A 14438-nucleotide genomic window follows, 5' to 3' on the forward strand; every position below is an offset into this window, starting at 1 on the left:
GCATCTCTCTGTCCTGTCTCTTTAACCTTGTCCGTACTTCTGACTAGCCGCTGAATAGTAAGCAAATATCCTTGGATAAGGCTGTAACTCTCAGCCTTCTCACTCACCTTCAAATAATACATGGGCCGGCTCTCATAGGTCATTCCTAGGAAATGCTGTGTCACCACTTCTGTGTACTTCTCCCTTATCTCATTCATCCACTGGTAGATCTGAAGCAGCCAGGGAGGATTGAGGTTATCAATTAGAAGATCCTTTGCTTGCCTCTAATTAAGATAATTGTTTCTTTCATCAAGATACTGAACTCTCAACTCTTGGCTGTTCATTAGCACACAAATGAAAGACTAAACCAATGAATTATAACTATCCCTTCTCCCATATTCTTTAAAGATCTACTCCACCACCCAGGCTAGGACACCCTGTTGAACTTCACAAATAAATGACTGAGAATGATCAAGTTCAACAATGCAGAGTAACATTTCCAAAACATTATCCAATCACACAATTCTCAAATAGCCACCAGACTTCTGGACTTTGCTGTGGCACTCAATCATGCCAGAAATTTCAGGATAAGCTTATTTTGTGGGATCTTCTTTGAATCCCCAAAATATCCTTTGTTAATGTCTATGGATCCAAAATTGGAGAAGAGTCTGGGTATGCCCCTTCACAGAATAGTGAAATTTCTAAATCAAGACCAAGTTAATAACTTTAAGGAGAGAATGAAATAAAGTCCTTTAAGGGTCCTTTAAGGGAGAATGAAATAAGCAATTAACCAAGATAAGACATATTAGGACAGTTCTCAGCATATGATACCCTCCACATTCAATTTCTGTATAGCAGAATTATCTGAATGATAAGAATTATGGTAAATGATAATAATTAATTTGGCATAACAAATTCTATTTGAATTTCTGTGTCTCAATTGACTTTGTCTCAATTTTGTCTCAATTCTGAGACGAATTGCTGTGTCTCAATTGAATTTCATCTTAGCATGGAATATCTATGGATAAAATGCATTATTATAACAGTAATAATACTTAAGTGAGGGAAGAGATTAACAATTCATCACATGGGTACTACATGCTTTTCTGTGATGAGAGTGGATCAGATGCAGGTGCCCTGAGTCCTGGGAGAGATATAAATAGCACATCACAGTTGTAGCTATCATTTTATTTATTGCTTCATCAGTAAAAGTATAGCCTATTTCATTTACTCTCACAACCAAACTGCAGGAGAAGTACTGCTATTCCTTTTTCACGTATAAGGAACAAAGAGATTAAATGTCTTGGACAAGGTCACAGAGCAAGTAGCCAAGTCAAGTATATCTCATCTCTGATACCTGCACGTACACTTCTCATGGATCTTACTGGATCTTGTTAAAAAAAAAAAAACCTATGAGACTTTAGTATTTTGGGGTGAATGTTATAGAAGAAAGTGTAAATTCTTTCTTGTACTCTTTGAAAAAAAATCTGGAAAATATTAATATATTCCCCAAGACTGAGGAAATAAGTGGCAAGGCCTGGCTGGAGGGCAATTTGGGCATTTAAATAAAAAATGCAAATGATTGTTTAACCCAGTAGTTCTATTTTTAGAAGTTTATACTTCAAAAGAAGTGTTATATAATATCACATACACACACTGCATAAATGCATATATACTTTTTACTGTATCCAGTTTCAGAAACCACTACACATATCTTCATAGCAATACAAATATTTCTTTTGAGAGCTGTTGCCTGTGTTTCTTGTATGCTACTGGAAATACCACCCTTTCAGCTAAACAGGATTCAATCAGAAGGCTTCTCCACCCGTGTTTTACATCCATATACACACTGATCCTGCCCTACTTAAAGCAGCTAAAAGACTTGATGAACAAGAGTAACATTTAATTTTGATCCATGTTTACACTAGAAAAACTGATTGGGGCATTCTTTTCCTTTTTTTTTTTCTTTTGGTTGTTGATTTGCCTTTTTATTTCTACCACTAGATTTGTATCTGTAATGGTGATGGTCACAGGATGATGTTTGTGAATCCCCTGACCTCAGTGCACAGACAAATCTCAGCTTCTCATTTTGAGAAGATATTAAAAGTGAACTATCCCTTGCCTACTGCAAAGCAGTTGTAACCACCACCAAGCCCCCCACCATGTGTCTGTGCTCACCTCCTCCATGGGGTGGTATCTGTTATAAGAATATGTCTCCAGGATCCTCCATGGATTCACTACTTTATCCACAACTTCTTGTCTCTGTTGTGTGAGGGATCTGCAAAGACAAAAAAGCAGCAGTGAAACCAGGATATCATGAGGGTTGGAAGGTTGATGATAAAAGTAGTGGAAACCAACATGCACAGCACCTTGAGGACAGAAGTCAGTCCTCAAGTTTCACCTCTGCAGCTTACAAACTGTGAGACCATGGGTACCACTGAGCCCCTCTGAGCTACAGTTTCTTCATCTGCAGGTTGGGGACAGCCATTCCCACTTTTCAGGGAGGCTGGGATAATTCAGCAAGATATTGTAGATAAGAACACTTTTTAAATTTGTAAAAGAAAGAATAACTAAGATTTATTGAACTAAAACTTACTGTGAGACATTCATTAGATTAATCAATTTAAATCTCTCACTTTTCTGGAAAACTCTAAGATCAGGTATTTTTTGTGTGTGTGCCACATCCTGAGGCATATGGAACCTTTGCTCCCAAACTAGGGATAAAACCCACGTTTCCTGAACTGGAAGGTGAAGTCCTAGCCACTGGACCACTGGTTAAGTCCTGAGATAAAGTGTTCTCTTTTTAAGAAAATAATTTTATTTATTTATTTTTGGCTGCCCTGGGTCTTTGTGTTGCTACAAGTGGGCTTTCTCTAGTTGCTGTGAGCAGGGGCTACATTCTAGTTGCTGTGCTGGTGTTTCTCATTGCAGCAGCTTCTCTTGTTGCAGCTCCCAGGTTCTAAAGCCTAGGCTCAATAGTTGTGGCACACGCGCTTAGTTGCTCCACAGCACACAGAATCTTCCCAGACCAGAGATCAAACCGTGTCTCTTGCATTTGCAGGTAGATTGTTTATCATTGAGCCACCAGGGAAGCCCCAAAGTATTCTTATTACCCCCATTTCAGAGATGAAGAAATTGAGTCACAGGGAAAGTATTATTAGGACTTAAACTCTGACAGCCCGAGTGAAAAGTGTTAACCACAATACTGTATACAGTTGTAAGAATCTTAATGCAGTACAAGCTTTGTTTTTTAGAGGAGTTTTAGGTTCACAGCAAAATTGGATGAAAAATACTGAGAGTTCCTATATATTTACTGTTCCCTGCCCCCTCCGACACACACAACCTCCCCCATTACTAACATCCCACACCAGAGCAGTCTATTTGTTATAATAAACCTACATAGACACATCATTATTTCCCAAAGTCCATAGGTTACATGACGGTTGACTCTTGCTGTTGTACATTCTATGAATTTGGACTTGTATCCACTATTATATTAATAGTATCATACAGAACAGCTTCACTGCCCTAGAAATCTTCTCTGATCTGCCTATGCATCTTTCCCTCCCACCTAACCCCTGGCAACCACTGATCTTTTCAGTTTTAGTTTTGCCTTTTATAGAATGTCATGTAGTTGGAATCATACAGCATGTGGCCTTTTCAGAATGGTTTCCTTCACTTAGTAATATGTATTTAACTTTCTTCTATGTCTTTTTAGGGCTTGACAGTTCATTTCTTTTTGTGCATGCTAAGTCACTTCAGTCATGTCCAACTCTGAGCAACCCTATGGACTGTAGCCTCCAGGCTCCTCTGTCCATGGGGATTCTCTAGGCAAGAATACTGGAGTGGGTTGCTGTGCCCTCCTCCAAGGGATCGTCCCAACCCAGGATCGAACCCAGGTCTCTTATGTCTCCTCCCTTGGCAGGCAGGTTTTTAGCACTATCTGATGTTCTACTGTCTATATTACCACAGTTTATTTATCCATTCACCCACTGAAGGATATCTTGGTGGCTTCCAAGTTTTGAAAGTTATGAGTAAAGCTGCCATATACAGCTGTGTGCAGTGTTTTGTGGACGTAAGTCTTCAATTCATTTGGATCATACCACGGAGCATGTTTGCTAGATCATATGGCAAGAGTATGTTTAATTTTGTAAGAAACTACCAAATGGTCTTCCAGAGTGACTGAACTGACTGTGCCATTTCGCATTCTCTCCAGCAATGTTTCCTATGTTTATTGGCCACCTGTGTATCTTCTTTGGTAAGGTGTGTCCATTCAGATCCTTTGTCCATTTTTAAAATCAGGTTGTCTCTTTGTTATTGTTAACAAAGAGTTCTTTGTATGTTTTAGATAACTATGCTTTATCAGATATGTCTTTTGCAAATATTTTCTCTCACTTTGTGGCTTGTCTTTTCCTTCTCTTGACATTATCTTTTGAAGAAGTTTTTAATTTTAATAAAGTATAGGCTATCAATTATTTACATCATGGTTCATGTCTTTGGTGATGTATTTAAAAAATTATCACTATTCCCAAATTTATCTAGGCTTTCTCCTACATTATCTTCTAGGAGTTTTATGGTTTTACATTTTATAGTTTTTAGGTCTATAATCCATTTTGAGTTAATTTTTGTAAAGAATGTAGGTCTGTGTCTAGATTCACTTTTTTTGTGTGTGGATGTATGGAGATCCAACCAGTCCATCATAAAGGAGATCAGTCCTAGGTGTTCATTTGAAGGACTGATGCTAACGCTGAAACTCCAATACTTTGGCCACCTCATGCGACGAGTTGACTCACTGGAAAAGACTCTGATGCTGGGAAGGATTGGGGGCGGGAGGAGAAGGGGACGACAGAGAATGAGATGGCTGGATGGCATCACCGACTCAATGGACATGAGTTTGAGTGAACTCCAGGAATTGGTGATGGACAGGGAGGCCTGGTGTGCTGTGATTCATGGGGTCGCGGAGAGTCGGACACGACTGAGCAACTGAACTGAATTGTACAATTGTTCCAACACCATTTATTGGATTTTTTCAAATTTTTTTTCCTGAATCTACTGACATGATCATGTGATTTAAAAATTTTTAGCCTATTGATGTAATAGATTACATTATTTGGTTATCAAATGTTAAACTAGCCTTGCATATCTGGGATAAATTCAGTCAGTGGGCATGCTATATAATTCATTTTCTACATTTTTGGATTTAATTTGCTAGTGTTTTGTGGTGGATTTTTACATCAATGTTCATGAGAGATATCGATCTATAGTGTTTTTTCCCTCATGATGTCTTTGACTGGGTTTGATATTTGGTTGGCCTCGAAGAATGAACTTAAAAATATTCCCTCTGCTTCTAGTTTTTGGATAAGATTGTAGAGATATAACCTTTTCCTTAAATATTTCATAGAACTCACCAGTGAACCCACCTGGGTTTGCTGCTTTCTGTTTTGTAAGGTTATTAATTATTGATTCAATTTCTATAATATATATTCTTTGTTGCTTAGTTGTGAAGTCCTGTCTGACTCTTTTGTGACCCCATGGACTGTTTAGCCCACCAGGTTCCTCTGTCTTTGGGATTTCCCAGGCAAGAATAATGGAGCGGGTTGGGTTGCCATTTCCTTCTCCAGTGCATCTTCCCAACTCAGGGATAGAACCCAGGTCTCCTGCATTGGCAGGCGGATTCTTTACCACTGAGCCACCTGGGAAGCCCATAATAGATATAGGCCTATGTAATACATTGCCATGCATGGCTTATATTTTAACAAACAGTTTGATAAAAGTACTCAATGCCTCTCCCTTGTGCCAGATATTGTGCCAGGACAATAATTCACACTATATGATTTATTCTCATTACAACTCTGTGAAATGTCATCATCCATGTTTTACAAATAAGGAAACTAGGCCAAGAGAAATCAAGTAACTTGCAGACAGTCATGGAGTTAGTAAGTCATAGAGCTAATTCTCTGTCTCCAAACCACACAGATGTTTGAGGAATGTTTTGGTTCCCTAAATAAAAGTCTTCACCTAAGTTAAAAGTAGGGTTATATTTTCATTATGAAAGCATACTAATTGATCATTCATTTACCCAATAACTATATTTGGAGTGATTTCTTTCTACGTTAATAGCACTAGGATGTGAGTTTTTGGTGAAGCTAGGGTGTGATCTTTTGGATAGAGAGAAAGAAATGTGTTAGTGATCTAATTAGCTAATGTTTCAATGATTTTATCTATTTTCTCAAAATTTTTTTTCTCTGAACATTCTGGCATTATATTTAGTTTCATTTTATAATCTGTAAAATGGGAATAATACCTTTCCAAGGGATTCTTATGAGGATTAAATTAGTTAGTCCATGTTGAAAATAAATTAATCTCTGAAACTTAGTTAATGCTTAATGTATGTTAAAACACAGTAGCAATTCAAAACAATGCTAAGTAAAAACCTTATTTTGCTACAATAATATTGAAAATAATAATTATATGGAGAATAATTTAGCCATCTAACTGATATTATCTTCAAAAAATATCAAACTACAAAATATTCTGATAGAATTAATTAAAACTCAAGTTCCATTCACATCTATATAACTCCAATGTAGAACTGACTACATTTAATTTTTTAATCTGTTCAATTAACACCATGTACCATAATAATCACCCACTGTAGTAGAAATCAATTTCTCTACACAATTCCATGATTTTAATTGTTGCTTATATTAATAATAATAATCTGAACTTAGCAGAAGCTCTTTATCTTCAAAACTGTAAATGTTTTATTGTTAAATGAGTAGTACTTCATTTAGCTTGTCCAAGAAAAGCTCACAAGATATGATTGTCTAGATAATTAGTTAAAACAATAAAATGAATTTTGAAAGGAGATTGCAAGAAACAAATGCTATTAAAATTGTAATTGTTGTGGAGCAATACACTTTTCCACTCAATGATGCATTTCTAATGCTTATCATTTATTCGATTTTTTAAGAAAACCAGAGTGCTTCAGAATGAACAATTTCAGTTAAAAAATACTATAAGTGTAATATGTTGAGGCTGATTATTTATAAAACATATTATCATTTCATAAAGAAAACACACATCCAATGGTGTGTTTAAAATTTAAAAAATTCAACTTACCCATAAATTTTCAGAAACTCATTTCATCTGCTATTATCAATTAATCATCTAGTATATATATGTTATATTAACATTTGTTAACCCTTATTGGGCACTATATTCTAGGCACCAGTCTAAACATTTACATTATTATCTTATCTAATTCATTCAACAACCCAATAGGTAGGCACCCTTGGGACTCTATGCCAAAGTGATAACATAGTAATAGTAATAGAATATAGATTTCTTCCTTAGAGAGCTTAAAATCTACTTAAGGAAGTGAGATATAAATACACGAAAAGCAAAATAACTTAGCTATTAAAAAATATAAAGTGAGGTATGATAAGCTAGAGCCTAACTACCAATTAAATAGAGCACTGAGTGTATTGAGGACAGGAGAGGGAGAATTCCAAACTGAAGAGTAACAACCAATATTTTACAAGCAATTATGCATGTCAGCACTGTTCTAACTCTATATATAATTCTAACAACAATCCTTAAGGTAAATACTAGTATCCTAGGTTGTCAGATTTTTTTTTCTTCTCTGAAGATTTTGTTACAGAGGCTAAATTAGACATTTGCGTGCGTGCTATATCACTTGTCATGTCCTACTCTTTGCTACTGCATGGGCTGTAGCCTGCCAGGCTTCTCTGTCCATGGGATTCTCCAGGCAAGAATATGGAGTGGGTTGCCATGCCCTCCTCCAGGAGATCTTCCTAACTTTGGGATCCAACCCACAAATCTCACATCCACCTGCATTGGCAGGGGGGTTCTTACCACTAGCGCCACCTGGGAAGTCAAATTATACATTTATTATACTCCAGAAAATATGCATAAAAATGTTTGTTAGCCTATATTTTTGAAGTTATCGATCTCTAATTTGGACTACAAAGAAAGCTAAATAAGTATTAGCACTGTAAATGCATTGAGACCTAGTTTCAGTGCTTTTGCAGAATGGGGAGAGGAGAGAAAATGAAGCTAATGAGAAGAGTCTTTTCAGCCCTTCCCACTCACTCCTCACACTGGCTGTCCAACTGGGAAAGGAGATCACTGCAGATGCTTTCCTGTGGGGTTGGGACCAGGGATGGTGGTTGTTCAAGGCAACACAGTTCTTTCCATCGCATAGTTCAGCAAAGGTCTGTTTCGATCACAGTCATCTACTTGGTGGCATAGGAAAGTGAGTACACTAAAAAGCAGTCCTGGCAGCTGGTGAATTCCTATTTCAACTGTGCTGGCATTCCCAGGCAATTTCACAATATGGAAGGGAATAAATGAAAGGTCACTCGACACTATCAAGCACCAACCTTCAACTTTGCTCCAGTTAAATGTCTGGAAAATGTGTGAGTATGATGCCTCCTAAGCCCAGCATTGAATGACTGGGTGCATACCATAGGCAAAAAAAGTGAACCATATGAGATTTGAGTGAAAACTCCAAATATTAGAAGTGCTGATCATTTTACATGAAATTAAGCACAATGCTTATATCTCAAAACCCCAAATGTTACTTAGTTCAAGCAACATATAAACCATATACTTAGAAAAGGCAGCTTCCTGTTTCCAGGCAATGTCTTGGGTGATGCATAATACATGTAGAGAGGGAAGGAAAAAGCTGGCTAATCCCCCAAATTATCACCAGTCTCATCTCACAATCAAATGAAAAGATTATTGTACGTTGTGTATTCTTTTTGAATAGGAATTCATAAAATGTTTAACAGAGAAAATGATCTCTTGGGGTACATTATTAATAAATACTGCAGATCAAAGATTGTCTGATGAAATTTTTTTTGGAATGTTGAAAGAGGCAAAAAATCCTAATATATATTGAGGCAAATTTTGTATTTAAATACTTAGGAAACAGTTACATGAATATTTCATGACAGTAATGTACTTTCAATTTTTTTTTCTTTCTTACAAAATTAACATTTGCTTATAAGTGGAAAATTTAAGAAGTACAGAGAGAAGAAAAATAGAAAAGAGAAGGAAGGAATAATCCTCCCATCTTCTTGAGTTAACCACTGCTGATATTTTGACATATTTCCCTTCAGGGTTTTATCAGTGCATATTTTTTCATAAACACAGTGCAAATTATATCTATATATAATTTTGTATTTTCTTCTTTTTATTATATATTCTACCAGAGACATTTTCTCAAACTAATAGAAACTCATTATAAATATTTTTATTGACTGCATAGTATTTGACAGTAATTATTGGAGCTTGCCAGGTGGTGTTGGTGGTAAAGAACCTACCTGCCAATGCAGGACATGTAAGAGATGGGGGTTCAGTCCCCAAGTTGGGAAGACCCCTTGGAGGAGGGCATGGAAACCCACTCCAGTATTCTTGCCTGGAAAATTCCATGGACAAAGGAGACTAGTGGGCTACAGTCCAAAGGGTCACAAAGAGATGAACATGACTGAGCATGCGGAAGCATCCATCCTTGATTCATAGTGCCAGATCCAAATGATTCTACATATTGGGAATATGTAATATATATAATAGACCACCTCCCTAAATAATCAAGGGAAAGATTACAAAGCTTGTCATCCTTGTTAATTGTAGATTTTCTGGACTACTATTACATCAGATGTTCGAGTTGGTTTTAGAAAAGGCAGAGGAACCAAAGATCAAACTGCCAACATCCGCTGGATCATCAAAAAAGCAAAAGAGTTCCAGAAAAACACCTATTTCTGCTTTACTGACTATGCCAAAACCTTTGACTGTGTGGATCACAATAAACTGTGGAAAATTCTTCAAGAGATGGAAATCCCAGACCACCTGACCTGCCTCTTGAGAAACCTGTATGCAGGTCAGGAAGCAACAGTTAGAACTGGACATGGAACAACAGACTTGTTCCAAATAGCAAAAGGAGTATGTCAAGGCTATATATTGTCACCCTGCTTATTTAACTTACATGCAGAGTACATCATGAGAAACACTGGGCTGGAGGATGCACAAGTTGGAATCAAGATTGCCGGGAGAAATATCAATAACCTCAGATATGCAGATGACACCACCCTCATGGCAGAAAGTGAAGAACTAAAGAACCTCTGGATGAAAGTGAAAGAGGAGAGTGAAAAAGTTGGCTTGAAGCTCAACATTCAGAAAACTAAGATCATGGCATCTGGTCCCAACACTTCATGGCAAATAGATGGGGAAACAGTGGAAACAGTGTCAGACTTTATTTTTTGGCCTCCAAAATCACTGCAGATGGTGATTGCAGCCATGAAATTAAAAGGCACTTACTTCTTGGAAGGAAAATTATGACCAACCTAGACAGCATATTAAAAAGCAGAGACATTACTTTGCCAACCAAGGTCCGTCTAGTCAAGGCTATGGTTTTTCCAGTGGTCATGTATGGATGTGAGAGTTGGACTGTGAAGAAAGCTGTTCACCGAAGAATTGATGCTTTTGAACTGTGGTGTTGGAGAAGATTCTTGAGAGTCCCTTGGACTGCAAGGAGATCCAACCAGTCCATCCTAAAGGAGATCAGTCCTGGGTATTCATTGCAAGGACAGATGTTGAAGCTGAAACTCCAATACTTTGGGCACCTGATACAAAGAGCTGACTCATTTGAAAAGACCTTGATGCTCGGAAAGATTGAGGGCAGGAGGAGAAGGGGATGACAGAGGATGAGACGGTTGGATGGCATCACTGACTCAATGGACATGGGTTTGGGTGGACTCTGGGAGTTGGTGATAAACAGGGAGGCCTGGCATGCTGCGGTTCATGGAGTCACAAAGAGATATGACTGAGTGACTGAACCAAAGTGAACTGATTACATCACACAAAGTACGTAGGAGGATCAAAAATGACAGCTAACCTATGTTTTGAGTTGGTAAGAGCCATATGAAAGTGGACATTATTTTATGTCAGTAAATAATAATGAAAATGGAAACCATCAGCAAGGACCAGGACTAGCAGATTTGAAATGTTTTGCTCAAGTGCTGGGGTGAGGAGCTGTACACTGGAAGCCATCTTTTCTGATTCCCCATATCTGAGCCAAATCACTTCCATAATTTAACTTGGGCTTGTCAATCATTTTTAAAATAAAAATGTTATGTATCTCCTTTGTAGATATTTACAAAATGAAGAATAATTGAGGGAAAAGGAAAAGAATTACCAGCCAAAGATATCAGTGTCCATTTTGGTACATATCTGGTTTCTTCTATTTTTTTAAGTATTTTTATTACATTTTGTATTCTGCATCTTTCTTTAGCATAAAACATCTTTTCCCATGCTATTAATTTTTTCATAGTTATTATTCTAATGGATAAATAATATCCTACTGTCATAAGTCATGTATCAATATTTACATATCTTAATATGGGGCATGTAGGTTGTTTCCAAATGTTATAATATTTAATATCATATTTATCTTATAAATAAAGCTATATCTCAGTGCATATGATTCTTTCCATAGTTTGTTTTCTCAATGTAAATTTACAGAAGAAGGAATACCGGTTCAAAGAATATGTAAGTTTGAAGGTTTGTGATATTTTAAGCAAGTTTTTTATTCCAATCAAAGTCCTGTGACACATATGAGTCTTTGTCTCTGATTTATGAATGGAGAATCTCAGAAGAGAAGATAAATGCAATATCTATATGAAACCCAAGTAAAGTAATGGAAACATGATATGGTGATGTCCAAACAGCTTTAGGTATCACATATATCCTGGAATTCTTTATATATCTGAAATCAGACTGTCTGTGAAGCTGAGGGACAGGCTTACATCATACAGTTAATCTGGGGCAAAAATTGGACTGGATTTCTCTGTTCGGTGAGAGCGTGTTTGCTGTAGGATTAGATTAAACATGAAACTAGAGAGGAAACACTGTTTATAACCATACATGCATGATGAGATATATTAATTGTGCAGAATAATAAACTATGTATAATATTAATAAAGGGAAATATACTTTGTGTTGAAACTACACATACACGCAATGTTTAATATATATTTATATATTCAAAAAAGTTATTCATTATGAGTGGAGAAAGAACACAAAATGGGCAAATGACATGAATGAGCAATTTATAAACTGATAAAATGAGTAACAAATAAGACAAAATACTTAACCTTATAAGAAATCAGCAAAATGAAAAATAAGTAACTGTGGGTATTTTTCACTTGTCAAATTGGATGCTTAAAAAGTGCTTTCATACACTGTAGTTGGAAGTGTAAACTGATGCAGCTTTTCTAGAGGGCACTTTGGCAATATGCAGAATCTCAAGCAAGATTCTTGAGCTTTCTGCAGCTTCTAACCCAGTGATTCCACTTCTTATAACTTATGTTCAGTTCAGTTCAGTCGCTCAGTCATGTCCGACTCTTTGCGACCCCATGAATCACGGCACGCCAGGCCTCCCTGTCCATCACCAACTCCCAGAGTTCACTCAAACTCATGTCCATCGAGCTGTTGATGCCATCCAGCCATCTCATTCTCTGTCATCCCCGTCTCCTCCCGCCCCCAATCCCTCCCAGCATCAGTCTTTTCCAGTGAGTCAACTCTTCGCATGAGGTGGCCAAAGTATTGGAGTTTCAGTTTTAGCATTAGGGAAATAATAAAAAATTTGCAACAATAACAACAAAAATTATCATATGGCTGGATGTGCGTCACAGCATTATGTATAAGATGACAGTAGAAATCACTCTTTCTTATAGGGTAGCAATGATGGAATATTATTAGTGATTGCATTATGCTTTCAATAAGTTATGAATGCCATAAGAAATTTTGTATAAGACAACTTAACTGAAAAATGTTTGCAGTAGTACTATATGCTTAATTAGCTATCTCACTATCTATTCAAAAACATCAACAGTAATTATGTCTTAGTGAAATTGTTTGGTAATTTTAAACACTTGAAACATTTTCTGAATAATTAGAATAATGTGATTTATCAATGGAGAAATTATGTAAATAGGGATATAGAATTTTCATTACAGTTTTTTTTCAATTACAAAATATGACATATCTATTGGTATTTATCATACACTGTGCTAGGAAATCTTTGTTGAAGATCTATATGTTTATCTAAAGATTATTAAGAGTAATGCTCTGGAGAAGGGAATGGCTCACTCCAGTATTCTTGCCTGGAGGATCCCATGGACAGAGGAGCCTGGTGGGCTATGATGCATGGGGTTGCAAAGGGTTGGACACAACTGAAGTAACTTAGCAGCAGCAGCAGCAGAGTAACACTCAGTTTGATTCCTGGGTTGGGAAGAGCCCCTGGAAAAGTATTCTTGCCTGGAGAATTCCATGGACAGAGGTCCATGGGGTTGCAAAGAGCCAGACATGACTGAGCGACTAACACACACACACACAGAGTAATGCTCAATGACAAAATTTCAGTCATTATTATTCTCATTTCATGGTGGTTTGTGTAATGGGTAGGAACAGTGGAGAATCCAATTGCACTGATCTTGAAAAGAAGCTTTCCATTTAGACAATCCAAATCAGATCAGTCACCCCTCCTTCCACTTCATACTCACCTATCGTATCCCAACCAACCAGGAACCAGCATACCCAACAGATAAAAGGTTCCAAGCAGAGGTTTCATTCTTCTGTAAAGAGAGCTAGAAAATCCTGTGCTTCTCCTGCAGGTCAGTGGATCCTGTGTTTCTGAGAATGCATAAGGGCATAGGCTCCCACAATCAAGATAAGATAAGTGAGTTACTGGATGTCTCAGCAGAAGTTAATATGTGAGCAGTTGCTTCATTAACTCCATCATGTCTTCAAACAACTTTTTTTTAATAGTGGAACATTATTTGACTTTTTTCTCTTTTAAAATCAACTTTATTAAAGCTCTTGGCTCCCCCAGATCCAGAAAGAAGTTTCTTCCCTATGTAAAGTCCTCAGTTCTAGGAATCCCCATTACCCATATTCAAGAGCAGACTACTCCTGCTCTTTCTTCCACACAGGTCACTGAGTATAATAGGATAATAGGGGGCGTGTCTTCTGCTCTGGTCATGGCGGGCATGATTATTATTCGGGATCTTCACTTCACTCTGCAATCTAAGGCTTTATCTGGGGTCAAATGTCTTCTCTTGTTCTGGTAGACCACATCATCAGCTTCTTAAACAAACCCAGGCCTCTCTATATCTGAGCAATGAAAATGTTTTAAATCCTTTCCCAAGTGGATTTCCCCATACATTCTTCTTACATAAAGGACTCTTGGCAGACACTGCCTCCCATCCCCATGTTTTTAGGCAAACCCAGGATATGCCTCGAATCTCAAACAGTGACCAGTAAAACAAAGGTTCAAGTTAAGATTACTGATTAAAATCTAACTGAGCTAGGCAAATTTTAGTGCAGAGACGTAAGGGGTTTAAACAGAGTTCTTAGCATTTGGGTTGTGTGTG

The 14438-nt window shown here is 37.2% G+C and overlaps 1 protein-coding gene across 1 annotated transcript in view; it reads right to left on the reverse strand.

The window, feature by feature from the left end:
* CPO (carboxypeptidase O) overlaps window positions 1–13636 on the reverse strand; it is a 30642-nt gene extending 17006 nt beyond the window's left edge. The window contains exons 1-3 of the mRNA XM_055398074.2: window positions 13569–13636; window positions 2158–2257; window positions 108–209 (exon numbers count right to left, since the gene is read on the reverse strand). Coding sequence (XP_055254049.2) covers window positions 108–209; window positions 2158–2257; window positions 13569–13636 — 270 coding nt within the window. The remainder of the gene's footprint in view (window positions 1–107; window positions 210–2157; window positions 2258–13568) is intronic.
* Window positions 13637–14438: the final 802 nt, after the last annotated feature.

Source organism: Moschus berezovskii, chromosome 2, assembly GCF_049115385.1.
Source record: "Moschus berezovskii isolate FMDL1 chromosome 2, NW_MosBer_1.0, whole genome shotgun sequence".
In the NCBI taxonomy this organism is placed as follows: domain Eukaryota; kingdom Metazoa; phylum Chordata; class Mammalia; order Artiodactyla; family Moschidae; genus Moschus; species Moschus berezovskii.